General features: G+C 44.6%; 1 protein-coding gene across 4 annotated transcripts in view; it reads right to left on the bottom strand.

Moving 5' to 3' along the window:
- Positions 1–477: 477 nt before the first annotated feature.
- The window catches only part of LOC112229565 (enhancer of filamentation 1), a 47,398-nt gene continuing 28,352 nt past the window's right edge, over positions 478–19,523 (bottom strand). For all 4 annotated transcript variants that reach the window (XM_042309989.1, XM_042309988.1, XM_024395488.2 and 1 more), the window contains exons 3-7: positions 5,448–5,546; positions 5,016–5,171; positions 2,713–3,915; positions 1,782–1,871; positions 478–1,170 (exon numbers count right to left, since the gene is read on the bottom strand). In XM_042309989.1, the coding sequence (XP_042165923.1) occupies positions 607–1,170; positions 1,782–1,871; positions 2,713–3,915; positions 5,016–5,171; positions 5,448–5,546 (2,112 nt within the window). In that variant the 3' untranslated portion in view covers positions 478–606. The remainder of the gene's footprint in view (positions 1,171–1,781; positions 1,872–2,712; positions 3,916–5,015; positions 5,172–5,447; positions 5,547–19,523) is intronic.

The raw sequence follows: 19,523 nt of genomic DNA, 5'->3' as shown, positions 1-19,523 counted from the left end.
ACTGTCTGCAAACAAAGTGGAGCCCACTAGTCTCCAGCAGTTCTTTTTTTTTTAAATAAAAAGACACAGTCATATGGGTAAGAACAGTCCTTTACTTTGTCTGTTGAGAACCCTACCGCTTTCAATAAAATAAGTACGACATCAAACCATTTACAGGTGAAAATGAACAAAAAAAAACCGGACATGTCATCATCATAAGTTGCTTTATAATATATGAAATTGGAATGTTATGAAAACATGTCCAAGTAACCCTAAAAAGCCACGGATATCACATCTACATATTCATATCATAATTAATTATATAAAACAATCTACACAAAAATAGAGCCTAATATTTACAGAACAGGGAAAACAATACTATTTACAACAGCCCAAAAATGTACTTTTAAGATTAACAATAAGCAATTATATATATATATATATATATATATATATATATATATATATATATATATATATATATATATATATAGAGAGAGAGATACTGTATATATATATACAATGTATACAATGTATATATATAGAGATACTGTATATACGGTATATAAACAGGTTGCTGTGGTGAAATAGGCGGGACCAGGAAGTGACAAATGACAATGCAAACTATCACAAAGCAGCCATCTGCAGCAGCTGTTCTTTGAACTGTTGAGCGTGGTGTGAGAGATCCGTGACTCTGTCCACCATGTCCTGCACGTACGCTGTGTTGGGGTAGTGCAGCGCGGCCGTCTTGGTAGCTCCCACCACTGTCTTCAACAGGTCACATAGCACGTTGCTGGAGTTCATCACCCGGTTGGCCACTTCGGGCGTGGCTGCCTGCCTGGACAGGGTGTCACCGATGAACACCAGTTTGTGGGCGCTGAGGATGACAAACTTGCTGTGCGCCACGAAGATGCGCGGTGGCTGGCCAGCGCCCACGCAGCCGAAGAAAGCGTCCACTGCGTTGAGCAACGTGACAAAGTGCTGCTGGCACTGCTCCGCATAGAAGCCCAGCAGCTGACGGTCCCGCGCACACAGCTGGGCCCCGCCTCCAGCCAGGGAAGGGGAGGGAGAGGAGGAGGAGTCTGAGGGGGAGGAGGAGGGGCCTGTCGCTTGCTGGTGGGCGATCCACTGTGTGATGTCATTCTCCACTGGTTTGATCACCTCTTGCTCCAACTGTATGAACTGGTTAATCTGTGACATGAAAGAGTAAAGTCTGATCAATATTTTTGGTTCCATTTTTCAATTGTCTTAAAATGTACACAAGTAGATAAACTGTGTGGTATTATGGAGACGGACATCTCTAATGTACACAATAAACATGATGAAAATATATCCTACATATCAATTTCATCATGGAATTCTCCTTCTTCCATAGAGAACATAATTGCTGCATGATTACAGGAGTGAAAAGGTTAATCTCCTGTTCTACGGCAGTATGATTGACTGCTCTATCAGAGTGGGCCAGATGTGTCCTCCTGGCTCTGCTCTACTCTGGGAGGTAGGCACTGTCTCTGAACCCATGAAGGAAAGGTCATCCACTGTGAGCGTTTGAATAATATTGTATGTTCAATAAATTATGTGAACAGTATGAAAAGTCTGTTTGAGAGTGGATACATTTCTCTGCCCACATCTCTCAGCTTTATAGAAAACCAACGTGGCGGAGCAACCGTTTTGTTGTTTTTCAAATTGAGGAGTGGGCCTTTAATACTGTAAATCTAGTGCATAGAAACAATACTAATACATGAATATGCATGACTAAGTATGGTGGCCCAGACTGGCCAAAAGAGGAAAGAAGCCGTTACCTGTTCCTGTCCCAGCTGTAACTTGCTCTGCTTAATGATGTTCTCTTTCTCCAGGAGCTCCTTCTGCTGCCGCTCAAAGTCCTCTTTGCCCTGAGGAGAAGCAAGTGTGTGACTGAGGAGAAGACCAACCAAAGCAGCAGATTCAAACAGCAGAGGGTAAGTACACGTGTAATTCCCAATGCATAACCTGCGATACAATTCCTGCTACTCAGATTAGAATTGAAAACATAGTCCCTCTCATATAGTCCTACATGTTGATGCTCAGTAAAACATTTGTATGTTAGTTATTCCTTTCTAATCTATCTGTTGTCTTCCTGGATGAACAGATGGGACTACCCAACAGGCAGATACAGCCTGGCTTTACCCACTCTTAGAAAAAAGGGTTCCAAAAGGGTTCTTCGGATGTCCCCAAAGGAGAGGCCTTTTTGGTTCCAGGTATAACTCTATTGGGTTCCATGTAGAACCCTCTGTGGAAAGATATGAATCATTCTGCAGAAAGGGTCTTACATGGAACTCAAAAGGGTTCTACCTGGAACCAAAAATGGTTCTTTAAAGGGTTCTCCTATGGGGGACAGCTGAAGAACCCTTTTAGGTTGTTGATAGCACCTTTTTCTAAGAGTGTACTGATAATGCAGCTAACATGCTCAACACCACCTGATCAGCGTTTCCCTTAAAGGTTAAATATTGTGTCAACACACTTAAGACACTTTATAGGAATCTAGTGATTCACATCTAAACTCTCATGCATAGATCAGGGATTATATGTTGATGTGGGCTAACATTTGACCTAGCTACCGTTTGTCTTACCATCTAAATTGAATAATCGACTGTAAATCGCTCTGGATAAGTGTCTGCTTAATGACCAACGTTTTGTGTACAGTAAATATAACATCTGTGCGGTAGGTCAGGCTAGAGTCAGAGTCAAACATACCTGCAGATGGACGTAGTCATAGTCCTCCATCCAGCTCTTCACACATTTCTCACTATTGTTCATGTTGCCTTTGTCTTGGTTGGAGGGCACAGGAAAGGGCTTGGTCTGGCCTATGTAGTTGTCGCTGTCCGAGGACGGGGAGGTGAGAGGATGGATGACGGCTTCCTCTGGCGTGCCCCCCCTGGGGTAGGAGGACCCATTCATGGTTGGCGTCCGCCTGAAGAGCAGCTCGGCGTTACCCCCCACGGAGGAGGCCAGCTGTTTGGCATCGTCGGGCACCGTCCTGGAAACCATAACGAAGCGGTCCAGGTTGTCACTCTTAATCTGGTGCTTGGTGCTGCTGGAGGTGGCCAGTGCGTTGAGGGCCCAGCCGCAGTTCTCCAGGCTCTGGTAGGTCTGCAGGATGATCTGCTGGGAGTCCTCCAGCCTTCCCAGCTGCCTCCTCAGCTTACTGTGCAGGCTGGGGTCTGACAGGGCTGTGGCGTTGGCCACAGCACCCCTGCCAAATACCACAAAGTCTGCCAGGGCTGCCCGTACCCTGTCCAGCACAGTGCGCACCTCGTTGGTGTGGCGCTCCATAAAGGGGTAAGTCCTCCAGTGGGAGGAGGAGGCCAGGGTCTGCAGGGCCCCCACAGAGGCCTCCACGGCCTGATGCAGGCGGTACAGCCTCTGGACTGCCTGGTCAACATCTAGGGCCAGCCGGCCCTCAGCGCTGGAGACCGTGGAGGTGGAAGAGGTGGACATGGAGCTGCGTGTGGAGCCTGTGCTGGAGAAGGACAGGCGGTTCACCCCGTCTGTCATGTCTCCCAGAGCAGGTGGAATGTCATATACGCACTGGCCCTTCCCCCTGTCCCTCTCCTGGGGGGTGGAGCGGTGCTGGGAGGGGGGCTGCTGCATCCCCCTGGGGATATCATACAAATCGCCACGAGGCCCCGCCCCTGAGAGCTGGTGGGCGGGGGGCGGCACGTCGTAGATGCCTTCGTTGTCGCTGGCGACAGGGCGTTGGAGGTGGTGGGGTCCGATTGGCTCGGAGCTGGGGGGAAAGTCATAATTGGACTGGGGGGACGGGGAGGGTTTGGTGAGGGTGGGTGGGGGTACGTCGTAGATGCCCTCCTGTTGTTTGTGTTGTTTGAGAGGTTGGGGGAAATCGTAGTTTCCCTCCTGGAGGGCTGGGGTGTTCCGGCAGGGAGGCACAGAGTACACCTGTACAGAAAAGACAAGCGTTTGGATGAGTGCCTCATAGACTACAGTATTTAAAAAACATGTTTTTAACCTTTATTTAACTAGGCAAGTCAGTTAAGAACAAATTCTTATTTACAATGACGGCCTACAGTAAGGAGGGGAGTAGACAGCACATCAACCAGCATGCAACAATGAGTCATAGCTACAGAAATACAGCCTACCAAATCAATTACAAACAGGCTTTGCACCACATTATTTCAATTAGATATTGAGGAACTGACAGAACCGACTGTTTCGGTTGATACTATATTTGCAAACCTCAGTGCTCAGCTTCCTATTCCTTCCCCATAACTCAGTATCAGCCTGAATATGGCAAAACGCATAAGCAATAAACATCTAGCATTGTCCTGACAGTGTGGAATATGGATTGTGACGTAAATGGCACGTAGCGTGAAAGCGGAGCTGGATAAATAAAAAGAGTGGGCTGTAAGTGATTTCAGTCAGCCTTGAAATGTGCTCCTCACTGCGAGACAGCCCGAACCCAACCGCCATACAAATAACGGGTTCCCACATATTTCACGTTATTACAAACAAAATGATGGCCCTAAGCCTTGGCTGGGCCTAGAACACTGTATCCAGGGTGTAATGTAAGATGCCCCAGACTACATCCCAAATGGCACCCTATTCCCTACAAAGTGCACTAATTTTGACCAGAGCCCTATGGGGCCTGGATAAAAGTAGTGCACTATATAGGGTGCCATTTGGGATATATCCCCAGAGACGTAATAATTTAGACCTTGACTTCCCTGCTGGAGTGTTAACAGACAGAGAGAATGCTACTCAGCGAGTTTTGCTCGAACACTATTGGCAGGCAACACTTTCATTTAGGGAACCGCGAAAATGTAATAAATATGATAATTTGACATATTATTAATTTATTACCATGCAATTAAGAGGGATACTAGAGCATGTATCAATAAATAAAAGTAAAATGTTCCGGACCTAAATGGCTACCGCTTCCTTTTGACTTTATTAGAATGTAGAATGACCAGGTTATAAACCTTCTATATGTGGTCTGTGTGGGTAGTGTTTCTCTGTGTAGTTTGAGTGGTCTGACATACCCTTTGCGTAGAGGGAGGGATATCGTAAACCCCTTGTGTCCGGGGGTCCATCTGAGTGGATTGGGGAACATCATAGACTCCTCCTTGGGAGGGAGAATTGCAATGTTGTCCAGGAAAAGGTGATCCCATAATTTTCCCAGGAGGAATGTCATACACCTGGAAAACAGAGTGACATTCCAAAATCAGGATACCATAGATTACATTGAATGGCAGAAACAGCAAAGTAAAACACTGAGGCTGTGTCTCAAATGGCTCCCTGTTCCTTATGTAGTGCACTATTTTTGGCCAGGGCCCTGGGGTGCCATGTCATACAAAGCCACAGTGTTTCATACAAAGTAGCTAACTGCATAGAGAATAGGGTGCCATTTTAGATTTTCCCTGATGGATTGACATACGAATTTCTATGTTATGTGTAGAGGTAGAGACACTTACCCCCTGTGGTCTCATGGGAGGAACATCATAGAGGTCCTGTTGGGTGTGCTGGCCAGGGCTGTAGGCGTACGACTGTCCCACTTGTGTTGGGGTCACCACCTGTCCACACCAGGACACACACAAGAAACAACACTATAAGGACCTCTGTCTCGACAACTGGTTCATGACAGTTCCACAACAGTGATAGTCTTACAAATTACACACAGTACACACAATTCACCTCATACGTCCTATGACTTGTTACTGCAGGCCCTGAGTCATTCTGACTAAACCTATTTAACTCTCTCTCGTGGCTCCCATAGTTGGTCTGTATTCATTAGTGCACAACCGAACGGCAAGCGAAAACCAGCGTTTCTTATTGGAAATGTTCAGGTAGTCCCTCCCTGGACTCCCTTTAAGTATTCTTCTGTTTGGTGCCTAGTGAATACGACCCTGTTCTCTCTGGGTACATCCCAAATGGAAACCTATTCCCAATAGGATGCTATTTGGGATGCAGCCACGGAACCGTGAAGTAGGGGACTGAGCTGTCATGAGGTGTGGTGCTGCGAGAGAACAGACGTCCCAGAAACATGGGTGTCACATTGGCTCCTCAGGAGAAGGGAGGCAAGAAAGAAAGGAACAGACCACTTTTTCCTCCCCTTTCCATCACTTTTTCACTCGTGTCACATTCCTCCACCTCTCTCTTTCCCGTAAGTGTTAATCACCCTCCCAATCTCTCTTTCTCCCTCCCATACCTCTGTCAGTTCTCTACTCTTACCCTGTATATCCCAGCCTTCCGAGCTCCAGACTTCCTCGCTGCGTCAGACAGACAGAAGAATGTACGGAATGCTCTTTCCCCTTCCCTGTATCCCGCTACCCCCTCCTCTCTCTCCCTGTCCCTTCCTCCCCCTCCATAGACACACCACCATCACCACACTGGAACATGCAGGGTTCACTGACAGGGCTGGAAAATGGGAACCATACGTATGGCTTCCTGCTCTAAAGACAGAAAGACTCCAGGGAGGTAGTGAGAGGCTGCTTCCCAAATAGAACCCTATTTCATAGGGCTCTGGTCAAAAGTAGTGCACTATATATTGGGAAAAGGGTGCCATTTGGAATGCACTGAGGCTACACTGAGATCTCTATGGTCTCTTCTTTAGTCCCTGTGTAGCCATCCTAATACCTCCTCTTTTTGAGGAGTTATGAGCTGAATGATGGCATCCATAACCCCAGCATTAGACCCCATCCATCCACCAGACTAAGATGAATGTCTCAGTGGAGAGAGAGAAAGAAAGAGAGAGAGAGAGAAAGAGACAGAGAGAGAGATACAGAGAGTGAAAGAAAGAGAGCGGTATAGAGAGATACAGAGAGAGATACAGTGCCTTGCGAAAGTATTCGGCCCCCTTGAACTTTGCGACCTTTTGCCACATTTCAGGCTTCAAACATAAAGATATAAAACTGTATTTTTTTGTGAAGAATCAACAACAAGTGGGACACAATCATGAAGTGGAACGACATTTATTGGATATTTCAAACTTTTTTAACAAATCAAAAACTGAAAAATTGGGCGTGCAAAATTATTCAGCCCCCTTAAGTTAATACTTTGTAGCGCCACCTTTTGCTGCGATTACAGCTGTAAGTCGCTTGGGGTATGTCTCTATCAGTTTTGCACATCGAGAGACTGAAATTTTATCACCCTCGAATATACAAGGTTTGAGGTCATCTGCCATTGGCCTAAAGAGCAGGGACCCAGACTTCATCAAAGAAACATGGTTATAAAGGAGACAGATCCAATGGTTGCCCTCTAGGTTACAAAGATATGGTAGTACCATCCACCAAACAACCAGGTGTGAAACAGAGAAAAGACTCTGGGGGTATGCTAATTTGGTATAAAGCAGACTTAACCCACTCTATTAAATTAGTCAAAACAGGAATATTTTACATCTGGCTAGAAATTACTAAGGAAAAGATCTCAACAGAGAAACATTTCCTCATGTGTGCTACCTATATCACCCCAATAGAATCCCCATACTTTAACGATGACAGCTTCTCCATCCTAGAGGGCGAGATCAACCATTTCCAGGCCCAGGGACATGTGCTAGTCTGTGGCGACCTAAATGCCAGAACTGGACAAGAACCTGACACCCTCAGCACACAGGGGGACAAACACATACCTGGAGGTGACATCCTTCCCTCCCCGTAGACACAACTACGACAGCATAACCAACAAAAACGGGTCACAACTCCTGCAGCTCTGTCAGAGGCTGGGTATGTACATAGTCAATGGTAGGCTTCGAGAGGACTCCTACGGTAGGTACACCTATAGCTCATATCTTGGCAATTGTACTGTAGACTAATTTATCGCTGACCTCAACTCAGAGTCTCTTAGAGTTCACAGTCAGTCCATTGAAACTCCTATCAGATCACAGCAAAATCACACTCTACTTGAACAGAGCTATGCTTAATCATGAGGCATCAAAGCCAAAGGAAATGAATCATATTAGGAAATGCTGTAGATGGAAGGAAAGTAGTGTGGAAATCTACCAAAACAACAATTAGGCAACAGCAAATTCAATCCCTTCTAGACAATGTCCTGGAAAAAATGTTTCACTGTAAAACTTGACAGTAGAAAACCTGAACAGTATATTTGACATATCAGCTGCCCTATCAAATCAAAACATTTCAAGCAGACAATCTAAGAAAATGAACAACAATGACAAGTGGTTTGATGAAGAATGAAAAAACGTAAAGAAATTGAGAAACCGATCCAACCAAAAACATAGAGACCCAGAAAACCTACACCTTCACAGCATGTCAGAAATCAGCTCAATGTAATTTAAGAATCCATAGAATGTAACCCCTTCTGGGAAAATTGGAAAACTCTAAACAAACCACAACACGAAGCGTTATCTATCCAAAATGGAGATGTATGGATAAACCACTTCTCCAATATTTTTGGCTCTATAACAAAGAACAAACAGCAAAAACATATACATGATCAAATACAAATTTTACAATCAACTTTTAAAGACTACCAGAACCCACTGGATTCTCCAATTACATTGAATGGACTACAGGACAAAATACAAACCCTGTAAACCAAAAAGCCCTAGGGGGTTGATTATATTCTAAATTAAATGATCAAATTAACAGACCACAAATTCCAATTGGCTATACTTAAACTCTTTAACATCATCCTCAGCTCTGGCATATTTCCCAATATTTGGAACCAAGGACTGATCACCCCAATCCACAAAAGTGGAGACAAAGTTGACCCCAATAAGTACTGCGGGATATGCGTCAACAGCAACCTTTGGAAAATCCTCTGCATTATCATTAACAGCAGACTCGTACATTTCCTCAGTGAAAACAATGTACTGAGCAAATGTCAAATTGGATTTTTACCAAACTACCGTACAACGGACCACGTATTCACCATGCACACCCTAATTGACAAACAAACAAAAACAAAGGCAAAGCCTTCTCATGCTTTGTTGATTTCAAAAAAGCTTTAGAATCAATTTGGCTTGAGGACCTGCTAAACAAATTGATGGAAAGTGGTTTTGGGGGGAAAACATACAACAATTTAAAATCCATGTACACAAACAATAAGTTTGTGGTTAAAATTGGCATGAAACACACACATTTCTTTTCACAGGGCCGGGGGTGAGACAGGGATAAGCAGCTTGAGCCCCACCCTCTTCAACATATATATCAACACATTGGCGAGAGCACTAGAACAGTCTGCAGCACCCGGTCTCACCCTACTAGAATCTGACGTGAAATGTCTACTGTTTGCTGATGATATGGTGCTTCTGTCCCCAACCAAGGAGGGCCTACAGCAGCACCTATATCGTCTGCACAGATTCTGTCAGACCCGGGCCCTGACAGTAAATCTCAGTAAGACAAAAACAATGGTATTCCAAAAAAGATTCAGTTGCCAGGACCACGAATACAAATTCCATCTAGACACCGTTGGCCTAGGGCACACAAAAAACGATACATACCCCGGCCTAAACATCAGTGCCACAGATAACTTCCACAAAGCTTTGAATGATCTGAGGGACAAGGCATGAAGGGCCTTCTATACCATCAAGGGGAACATAAAATTCAACATACCAGTTAGGATCTGGCTAAAAATACTTGAATCAGTTATAGAACCCATTGCCCTTTATGGTTGTGAGGTCTGGGGTCCGCTTACCAACCAAGAATTCACAAAATGGGACAAACACCAAATTGAGACTCTGCATGCAGAATTCTGCAAAAATATCCTCCGTTTACAACGTAAAACACCAAATAATACATGCAGAGCAGAATTAGGCCGATACCCGCTAATGATCAAAATCCAGAAAAGAGCCATTACATTCTACAACCACTTAAAAGGAAGTGATTCCCAAACCTTCCATAACAAAGCCATTACCTACAGAGAAATTAACCTGGAGAAGAGCCCCCTAAGCAAGCTGGTCCTGGGGCTCTGTTCACAAACACAAACAGACCCCACAGAGCCCCAGGACAGCAACACAATTAGACCCAACCAAATCATGAGAAAACAAAAAGATAATTACTTGACACATTGGAAAGAATTGACAAAAAACAGAGCAAACTAGAATGCTATTTGGCCCTAAACAGAGAGTACACAGTGGCAGAATACCTGACCACTGTGACTGACCCAATATTAAGGAAATATTGACTATGTTCCGACCGTGAGCATGGCCTTGCTATTGAGAAAGGCCACACTGGCAGTAAGGGAAGACAGGCTATGTGCACACTGCCCACAAAATGAGGTGGAAACTGAGCTGCACTTCCTAACATCCTGCTAAATGTATGACCATATCAGATTGCACAGACCCACATTTTTTTTAATTTTATCGATTTTTGATAAACTCCCATATGTATTGGTTGAAATACCACAGTGTGCAATCACAGCAACAAGATGTGTGACCTGTTGCCACAAGAAAAGGGCAACCAGTGAAGAACAAACAATTGTAAATGCAACCCATATATGTTTATTTATTTTTGTTACATCTGTCCCCGCCACACCCTCTACTTCTCATCCTGTGTCTCCCTAACCTGCTGCCATTCCCCCAGTGTTATCTCCCTCTCTCTCTGTGTGTGGGTGCATGTGATTGTGTGAGTGGAGACAGGTGTGCTGGAGGCACAGCTGCAACCTGTTTCATAATCAAGACCTCTACAAATACTCAGCCCTGCCACTTCCATGCTGCCAGATTGTAATCGCTGATCATTCCGTCCGCTCTGCCTCTGGTCCCTGTCGCTCGTCCCTGCTCAGAACCCCCGCTCTATGGCTTCTTTGGATTCCGCTCCGGACCTGCTTACCCTGCCTTCGCTCCACTTGCCTCAGCCTCAGTCCTTGTTTCCCTGCTACCTGTCCGGGGCCACCCCATCTTCCCCCCGCTGTTCAATTAAAAACCTTAGTTACCGTATCCCTGTCTCCTCAATCTGAGTCTGCACTTGGGTTCACTTGCTACGCCCCACTTATAAATTTTTCCCTTTGTACTTTAACTATTTGCACTACGTTTCAACACTGTATATAGACATATGACATCTGAAATGTCTCTATTCTTTTGGAACTTGTGAGTGTAATATTTACAGGTTTTTACCTTTTATTTTACTTTCGTTTATCCATTTCACTTGCATTGGCAATTTAAACATATATTTCCCATAGAGGGAGGGAGAGATTTGTAAATACCCTCCCAGTGTAATTAAATGTGCTCATGGCTGGGATTCCTATCCATACATATATATGAAGTCAGAATTTTACATAAACCTTAGCCAAATACATTTAAACTCAGTTTTTCACAATTCTTGACATTAAATCCTGGTAAAAATGCCCTGTCTTAGTTCAGTTAGGATCACCACTTTATTTTAAGAATGTGAAATGTCAGAATAATAGTAGAGAGAATGACTTATTTCAGTTTCTTTCTTTCATCACAATCCCAGTGGGTCAGAAGTTTACATACACTCAATTAGTATTTCTTAGCATTGCCTTTAAATGGTTTAACTTGGGTCAAACGTTGCAGGTAGCCTTCCACAAGCTTCCCACAATAAGTTGGGTGAATTTTGGCCCATTCCTCCTGACAGAGCTGGTGTAACTGAGTCAGGTTGTAGGCCTCCTTGCTCGCACGCACACAACATTGCTCCTTGCTTAGTTCTGCCCACAACATTTTCTATAGGATTGAGGTCAGGGCTTTGTGATGGCCACTCCAATACCTTGACTTAGTTGTCCTTAAGCCATTTTGCCACAACTTTGTTAGTATGCTTGGGGTCAATGTCCATTTGGATGACCCATTTGCGACCAAGCTTTAACTTCCTGACTGATGTCTTGAGATGTTGCTTCAATATATCCACATACTTTTCCTACCTCATGATGCCATCTATTTTGTGAAGTGCACCAGTCCCTCCTGCAGTAAAGCACCCCCATAACATGATGCTGCCACGGATGGGATGGTATTCTTCGGCTTGCAAGCCTCCCCCTTTTCCCTCCAAACATAATGATGGTCATTATGGCCAAACAGTTCTATTTTTGTTCCATCAGACCAGAGGACATTTCTCCAAAAAGTACAAGCTTTGTCCCCATGTGCAGTTGCAAACCGTAGTCTGGCTTTTTAATAGCGGTTTTGGAGCAGTGGCTTCTTCCTGGCTGAGCGGCCTTTCAGGTTATGTCGATAAAGGACTTATTTTACTGTGGATATAGATACTTTTGTACCTGTTTCTTCCAGCATCTTTAAAAGGTCCTTTGCTGTTGTTCTGGGATTGATTTGCACTTTTCGCACCAAAGTACATTAATCGCTAGGAGACAGAACGCGTCTCCTTCCTGAGCGGTATGACGGCTGCATGGTCCCATGAATTTATACTTGCGTACTATTGTTTATAAAGACGAACGTGGTACCTTCAGGCGTTTGTAAATTGCTCCCAAGGATGAACCAGACTTGTGGAGGTCTACAATGTTTTTTTCTGAGGTCTTGGCTGATTTGTTTTGATTTTCCCATGATGTCAAGCAAAGAGGCACTGCGTTTGAAGGTAGGCCTTGAAATACATCCACAGGTACACCTCCAATTGACTCAAATTACGTCAATTGGCCTATCAGAAGCTTCTAAAGCCATGACATCGTTATCTGGAATGTTCCAAGCTGTTTAAAGGCACAGTCAACGTAGTGTATGTAATCTTGTGACGCACTGGAATTGTGATACAGTGAATTATAAGTGAAATAATCAGTCTGTAAACAATTGTTGGGAAAATTACTTGTGTCATGCACAAAGTAGATGTCCTAACCGAATTGCCAAAACTCTAGTTTGTTAACAAGAAATTTGTGGAGTGGTTGAAAAACGAGTTTTAATGACTCCAACCCAAGTGTATGTAAACTTCCGACTTCAACTGTACTTCACCCTGTAGGACCTACAGACTAAACTTTTACTCACTACAGGTTAGTGTGAGTCAACCAAGCTATGACAGACTGAAAAAAGCCATGATCCTATTATTAAGACTAGGCATGGGAACCAATAGCCATGCTACATTTTATTCTTCTCACGCACACACGTGTATCTTTGATTGGGTACAAGCTCCCAGGGCATGTGTAACCAGACACACCAGCATAGCTTCCCTTTACACAACAAAGGAAAGTCCTGGACTAAAAGGTCCTTGTTGCTTTCTCTGAAGTTCCTATACTCCCTGTGGCGTGGCTATGTGTGGGAAAGTTGCAGTGAATGTGCATTGCACAAAAGGAGATCTCTGTTTTTGAGTTACCCTCTCTCACACACAGTCCAGAGATGGCTAACATGGTACCTATGAAAGCCAGAAAACCACAGTGACCAATCTGGCTCCTCAACAGGTGCATGTCAGGGTATGTCCCGAATGGCACCCTATCCATTTTGTAGTGCACTACTTTTGACCAGAGCCTTTTGGGCCCTGGTAAAAACAAGTAGTGCACTATAAAGGGAATAGGTTGCCATTCCTTGACGCAGACAGCCACTCTCTACTCCACTCTTCCCATAACGGGGTCTTGTCATTCACTGCCAGACAAACACTGCTCATTTATTTCCCTTCTTCACCCACTGTTTACCCAGCAGGCTTTGCCGCTGCGGCGGGCTCTGCCGGGGTACTTGGCGCTCCTAATGGTGGTTGGGTAAATATTGACCTGACTGGTTCCTTTATGGGGATGGGCAGGCGGACGGCGGCATTAGAAAATACAGTCTTGGTGGGTGAGTGCTGATGACATCATATATGCCAGGGACTGGGTAAATACTTGCTCCCACTCAGGTGATGGGATCTGTCCCAAATGGCACCCTATTCCCTATATACAGTAGTACACTACTTTTGACCAGAGCCCATAGGGAATTGGGTTCCGTTTGGGATGCAGACAGGCTCTTTAGGTGGATTCTATCATGGACTAGTCACACAGGACTGTGGGTGACTACAGAGGGATCAGGTTCAAAATGGTGTCCCCAAGGTGCTGCATGCATTGTTGGGATAGTACTGGGTTGTTCTGAGTGACTCATTATTCTTTCAGCCCACACCACATTTACTTTAATGTGCTGACAGATTCTAGTTGGGACAGGTTGGGTTTTTCCCCGCATATGATTTCAGTGGTAGTCATCGTGTCATGTTGCCAACAATGACTTCATGGGTTTGATAAATACATACATAGCCTAGTATTTTAAGTAGATTTAAAATGTCATTGTCAACTGTTCACTACCACTTTGACCTTTATAAGTTAACCCTGCATTGTGATGACAGTGCTGCTTCAGCTCTGAAAGAAAGCTAGTTTGAGTGTGAATGTTTGTGTAGGTTTGTGTGTGTGAACATTGGAAGGTGTGAGCATAGGTGTAGAAAGGCACACTAGGTTGTCATTTCACACGCTGATGACTTGATGACACATGTCAACGGTGGCCAGATCACCCTAATGGTGACAATCATATTGCCAGGCAGCCATTGACCCCTGTTAGAACTGGATGGGGTGATTCCATCCATCCATTCCCCCCTATATCGCCATCCTGACATCACCACTGTGCCCTTACCCACTCCTCAGTGTGTGTATGTGTGTGTGTGTGTGTGTGTGTGTGGCTGCTGCTGACACAGTAAAGCCACCATTCTCTCATATAACTTCCCCGCCCCATCCCTCCTTCATCCCCCTTCATCCCTCGCTTCACCCCCCCATCTTCTCATTAGCAATTGTCAACACAATGGTGTTGTTTCAGCTTTCAGTCACCGAGGGTGGGCAGAAGCCACACAGGGAGCCATGTCAGTACCAGGGAAATTCAACCCGTTGCCACCCAATACACATTATTAATGGTATGACTAATAGTGTGTAGGAGAATGGCATTAGTGATGTTATTCTTTGTAAGTGTCACTCAAAAGGGAAGGGGTGTGGCATGGTTCCTATAATAGCCTTTCAAGAGGGCACCTTGGTTTACAGAGGTGTGAATGGGCACCTGTCGTGCTGAATCATGGGCTGCGTCACAAATGACACCCTATTCCCTACGTAGTGCACCGGTTGAATGTAATGCACTACATAGGGAATAGGGTACCATTTGGGATGCTACCCTTGTCCTCTTGGTTTCAAGGGGATTTCAAGGGGGCACCTGCGGTTGCTGACTCACAGTCGTATAGCTTTACAGTGTTATTATAGGTTATTTTTCAACAACGTTCACTTCAGCTGAACACTAATGTTCCCTTCCACAGCTCAGAGCGACGGTGGCCTATATAACATGGCAAACTAATTAATGCAGGTAATTAAGTGGCCAATCCCACGAGGCCTCGATCTCCATGATGACGATGTGACCATGTGGTCAAAGCCAAGTAAAGATCGGGCATTACCAGGGGCGTTAGAAGAGCCCTCACACACACACACACACTTATGCACACATGCTCACTGATTCCATCGCTAATAAGGATCATCTTTTATTCCCTCTGATCAAATACTTTTTTAATCTCAAAATGGGCAGAAATTATACTAATAGGGGTAGTTTTAATGATGGAACGGCCATTTCCTGTTTACTTTCCAGGAATTTATTCATTATTAAGATGTCCTTTTTGATTTGTGAGAAAGTGAAAAAGCGGGGAGAAGGGAGATGTAGAATGTGACCTACTAGCTGTCCCTGTCAGCATAGATTTTAAACCGGGGAAAATGGAGTTACCTATCAGACAAACATTTCCTGTCCTCTCTTTCTCCCTCCACACTTTCTCTACACTTTCTTACTCCTTGGCACTGCAGAAAGAGCATTTTTTCTTCTATCTTTACTTTTCTGGAAGGATCTCTCTCTCTCTATCTCTGTTGGTGTGCGGCGGATGGACACACATACCAATTCCCTTTGATACAATGGGATTTATGACCTTGCCCTGGGTCAAATTACACAGGCCAGTGATTCGTCACCGCGGCGACAATAGAGAGCAGACACGTGTCTGAAGGAGGGAGCCCAACAGGAAGGAATAATTCATTTTCTACACATGATTAGAGGGAGAAAATACTTCTGCTTCCCAAATGGCACCCTATTCCATATAGAGTGCAGTACTTTTGATCAGGGCCAAAGGGCTCTAGTCAAAAGTAGTCAAGCAATGTCTTGCAAACCTCACAAACAAGCCATTTATTGGAGCTTAACCTGGTTACCTCCACTCTAACGGCCAACTCAGTTACCCAAGCAGTTCACTTCCTCAATCCTCTGGGACTTGTGGGAGTTTATTAACTCAGTCGCACTGTGTTTCTTACTGTTGATCACAGTCCACGTCAGCGAATGATAGGATCTCTACATGTGTATTAGACAGAGACAGGAAGTGGCCATAGAAGGAGCTAGCCTTGTCTTGCTGAGGCAGGATGTGAGGAAGAGGACTGGTAGGAGTAGATAAGAGGCTCGGCGGGGCCTTTGAACACAGAGAGAGAAACAGACGCACCTTTGAGAATAAGAAGAACCAGGACCAGTGACTGATGATAAAACTGCTATCTAACACCAGTGTGACAAAGGGTGGTGCAAGGCAGCTCCTGGTCTCTGTGAGGGGCTCTTTGTGTGGCAGTGAGCCCCAAGGATGGCTCCCAGCTTCGGGCCAGCTATGGGCCAACACTGGGGCCTTGAATGGGGCAGCTGTGGTTGGGGCGCTTTAGCTCACCCTCTCTGAAGGGTTACACAAGGACAGGCAGCCAGGGCCGCAGCATCAAACTGAGTAGCCTGAGAGAGATAGCTAGAGCCAGTGCCAAACCTCAGTGTGCATTTATATACCAAAGCCCCACGTCACATGAATATAAAATAACCAGTCGAGGATCTGAAATTTCACAGAGGGGTTGGCATGCTAGACACACACACACACACACACACACACACACACACACACACACACACACACACACACACACACACACACACACACACACACACACACACACACACACACACACACACACACACACACACACACACACAATTAGTTCCGTTTATCCAGATCCCTATGAGCTTCTGCACATGCAGCAGCTACTCTTCCTGGGGTCCACATAACATTTACAAATGCATGTCAAAGTACAGACAGTTATAGACAAGAAGAACAGATATTACATTTCATTCAAAATAATACAAAAAAGTTAGATATAGGAATGACACCAAGAGACAACAAAAATAGTATTTACAAACTATTTATATATACATATTCTTAAATACAGTACAGTTAAGTGGATCTTTAGAGAGAGGAGAGGCGCTGTGATACCACATGTTTATTATCTGTTTTTTAAAGCTAAACTTGCAATTTGCCTGAGTAACAAAGCTGTGTCCTTTCACAGCTGTGACATGTCGACACATGGTGGCTTTGGTGGGATATGAGAGGGGCTTCTCAGTATAGGAGGCTGTCTGCCTCAATGCCCATAATCATTTGACTCCTTGAAAGGAGGAAGTGTGTTTGTGTGTGTGTGTGTGTGTGTGTGTGTGTGTGTGTGTGTGTGTGTGTGTGTGTGTGTGTGTGTGTGCGTGTGTGTGTGTGTGTGTGTGTGTGCGTGTGTGTGTGTGTGTGTGTGCATGTGTGTATGTGTGTGTGTGCTTGGCAACCAGGAAGTCCCCCTAACCTCCCTTTTAACCAGCTTAATTAGCCAGAACACCACACCTGAACAGCCCTTAATGCAGTAACCACTCAGCCAGTCAACAACAGAGCTGGCCTGCCTCTTTCTTCATCAACCTAGACCAGGGCAATGTCCCAAATGGCACCCTATTACCTATTGGCTAGTCAAAAGTAGTGCACTATATAGGGGATAGGGTGATATTTGGGCCAAGCACAGCTCGGTGTTGGCAAATCAGTGAGTCACTCAGAACTCAGTGGAAAACAACACAGCACTGTCTGTCTGGACTCCACAGAGCACACAGAGGCATCCGTTGCGGCTTTCTTTAATGGCCAGTATTCAGGAACACAGCTGAAATCTGCAGTGGCACCACTTTGCTATACACAGATTGTACTTTTTGACATTGACACAGTCTACATTTAATCTCAAACAAGTTGATTATACATTGTAGCGTGTAGACACGAGGCACATTCATATAGACTTATTTAATTGACCTTTTCACCAAAGCCTTAATTCTGTTCCCTTAGTAAGCTCTTATCAGTGAGAGGGGGAGTGATAGTGATGGTAGTAGCACTGTTCTGAGTGTGATTATGGTTGTGCCTCAAATGGCACCCTACTATACCCTACGTAGTGCACTACTTTTGACCAGAGCTCTATGGGCCCTTTCAGATGGAGACTGCATGTTTGCAGAGTACAGGTGGGATTGATTGACAGGCCTTTTTGTTCTGAGCTAGTGTCTCTGTTCTCTGAGTCTCTTGCTCAGGCCCCTGGTGTCTCCTGATTGGCTGACTGGCTTATCGCAGCTCCATTCCTGGATACGAAGTGTATCCCAAACGGCACCCTATTCCCTACATAGTGCACTACTTTTGACCATGGGCCTGGTCAAAAGTAGTGCACTATAAATGGAATAGGGTGCCATTTGGAATGCATAGCTAAGCTCCAGGCGCCTTCTCCCTATTTACCCCACAAACACACACCTTAGTTTGGTAACGTCTCTGTTAACTCATGCCTTCCTGTTGAAAATACCCCCGGATAGAAGAAATACCACCAGGATATAATTAATTTCTCTCTCTTAAGGGGATGGAATAGAGTGTCTTATCCATTTTTTAAAGATTTTGAATAAACAAGAAAAAATATATATATATATTTGACATAACTTCCAGTGATGTACCTCCACCTCTACCTTTCCATTGACTTCCATATGTTGTAATTATTTTTTTAATGTTTTAAATGCGATGTGAAACTGCTTGGAAACTACCTCAGAGAAACGGCCAGATACAGTGCATTCGGAAAGTATTCAGACCCCTTAACTTTTTCCACATGTTGTTACGTTACAGCCTTCTCACCGTAAGGCGCTACAGAGGGTAGTGCGAACGGCCCAGTACATCACTGGGGCCAAGCTTCCTGCCATCCAGGACCTATACAAGAGGCGGTGTCAGAGGAAAGCCCATAAAATTGTCAGAGACTCCATTCACAAGTTATAGACTGTTTTCTCTGCTACCGCATGGTAAGCGGTACCAGAGTGCCAAATCTAGGACCTAGTCAACAGCTTCTACCACCAAGCCATAAGACTGCAGAACAATTCATAAAATCGCCACCGGACAATTTACATTGACCCCCCCGTTTGTACACTGCTGCTACTCAATGTTTATTATCTACGCATAGTCACTTCACCCCCACCTGCATGCAAAATTACATCAACTAACCCATACCCCCGCACACTGACTCGGTAACGGTGCCCCCTGTATATAGCCTCCACACTGATTTGGTATGGTACCCCCTGTACATAGCCTCGTTATTGTTATTCTTATTGTGTTAATTTTTATTTTAACTTCTTATTTTAGTCTACTTGGTAAATATTTTCTTAACTCTTCTTGAACTGCACTGTTGGTTTAGGGCTTGTAAGTAAGCATTTCACAGTAAAGTCTACACTTGTTGTATTCGGCGCATGTGACAAAGTTTGAGTTGATTTGATTTATTCTAAAATGGATAAAACATTTTTTTTAAATCCTCATCAATCTACACACAATACCCCATAATGACAAAGCAAA

Source organism: Oncorhynchus tshawytscha, linkage group LG31, assembly GCF_018296145.1.
Source record: "Oncorhynchus tshawytscha isolate Ot180627B linkage group LG31, Otsh_v2.0, whole genome shotgun sequence".
NCBI classification, from domain to species: domain Eukaryota; kingdom Metazoa; phylum Chordata; class Actinopteri; order Salmoniformes; family Salmonidae; genus Oncorhynchus; species Oncorhynchus tshawytscha.
Note: the sequence above shows the minus strand (reverse complement) of the source record. Positions and strands in the feature narration are given on the sequence as shown.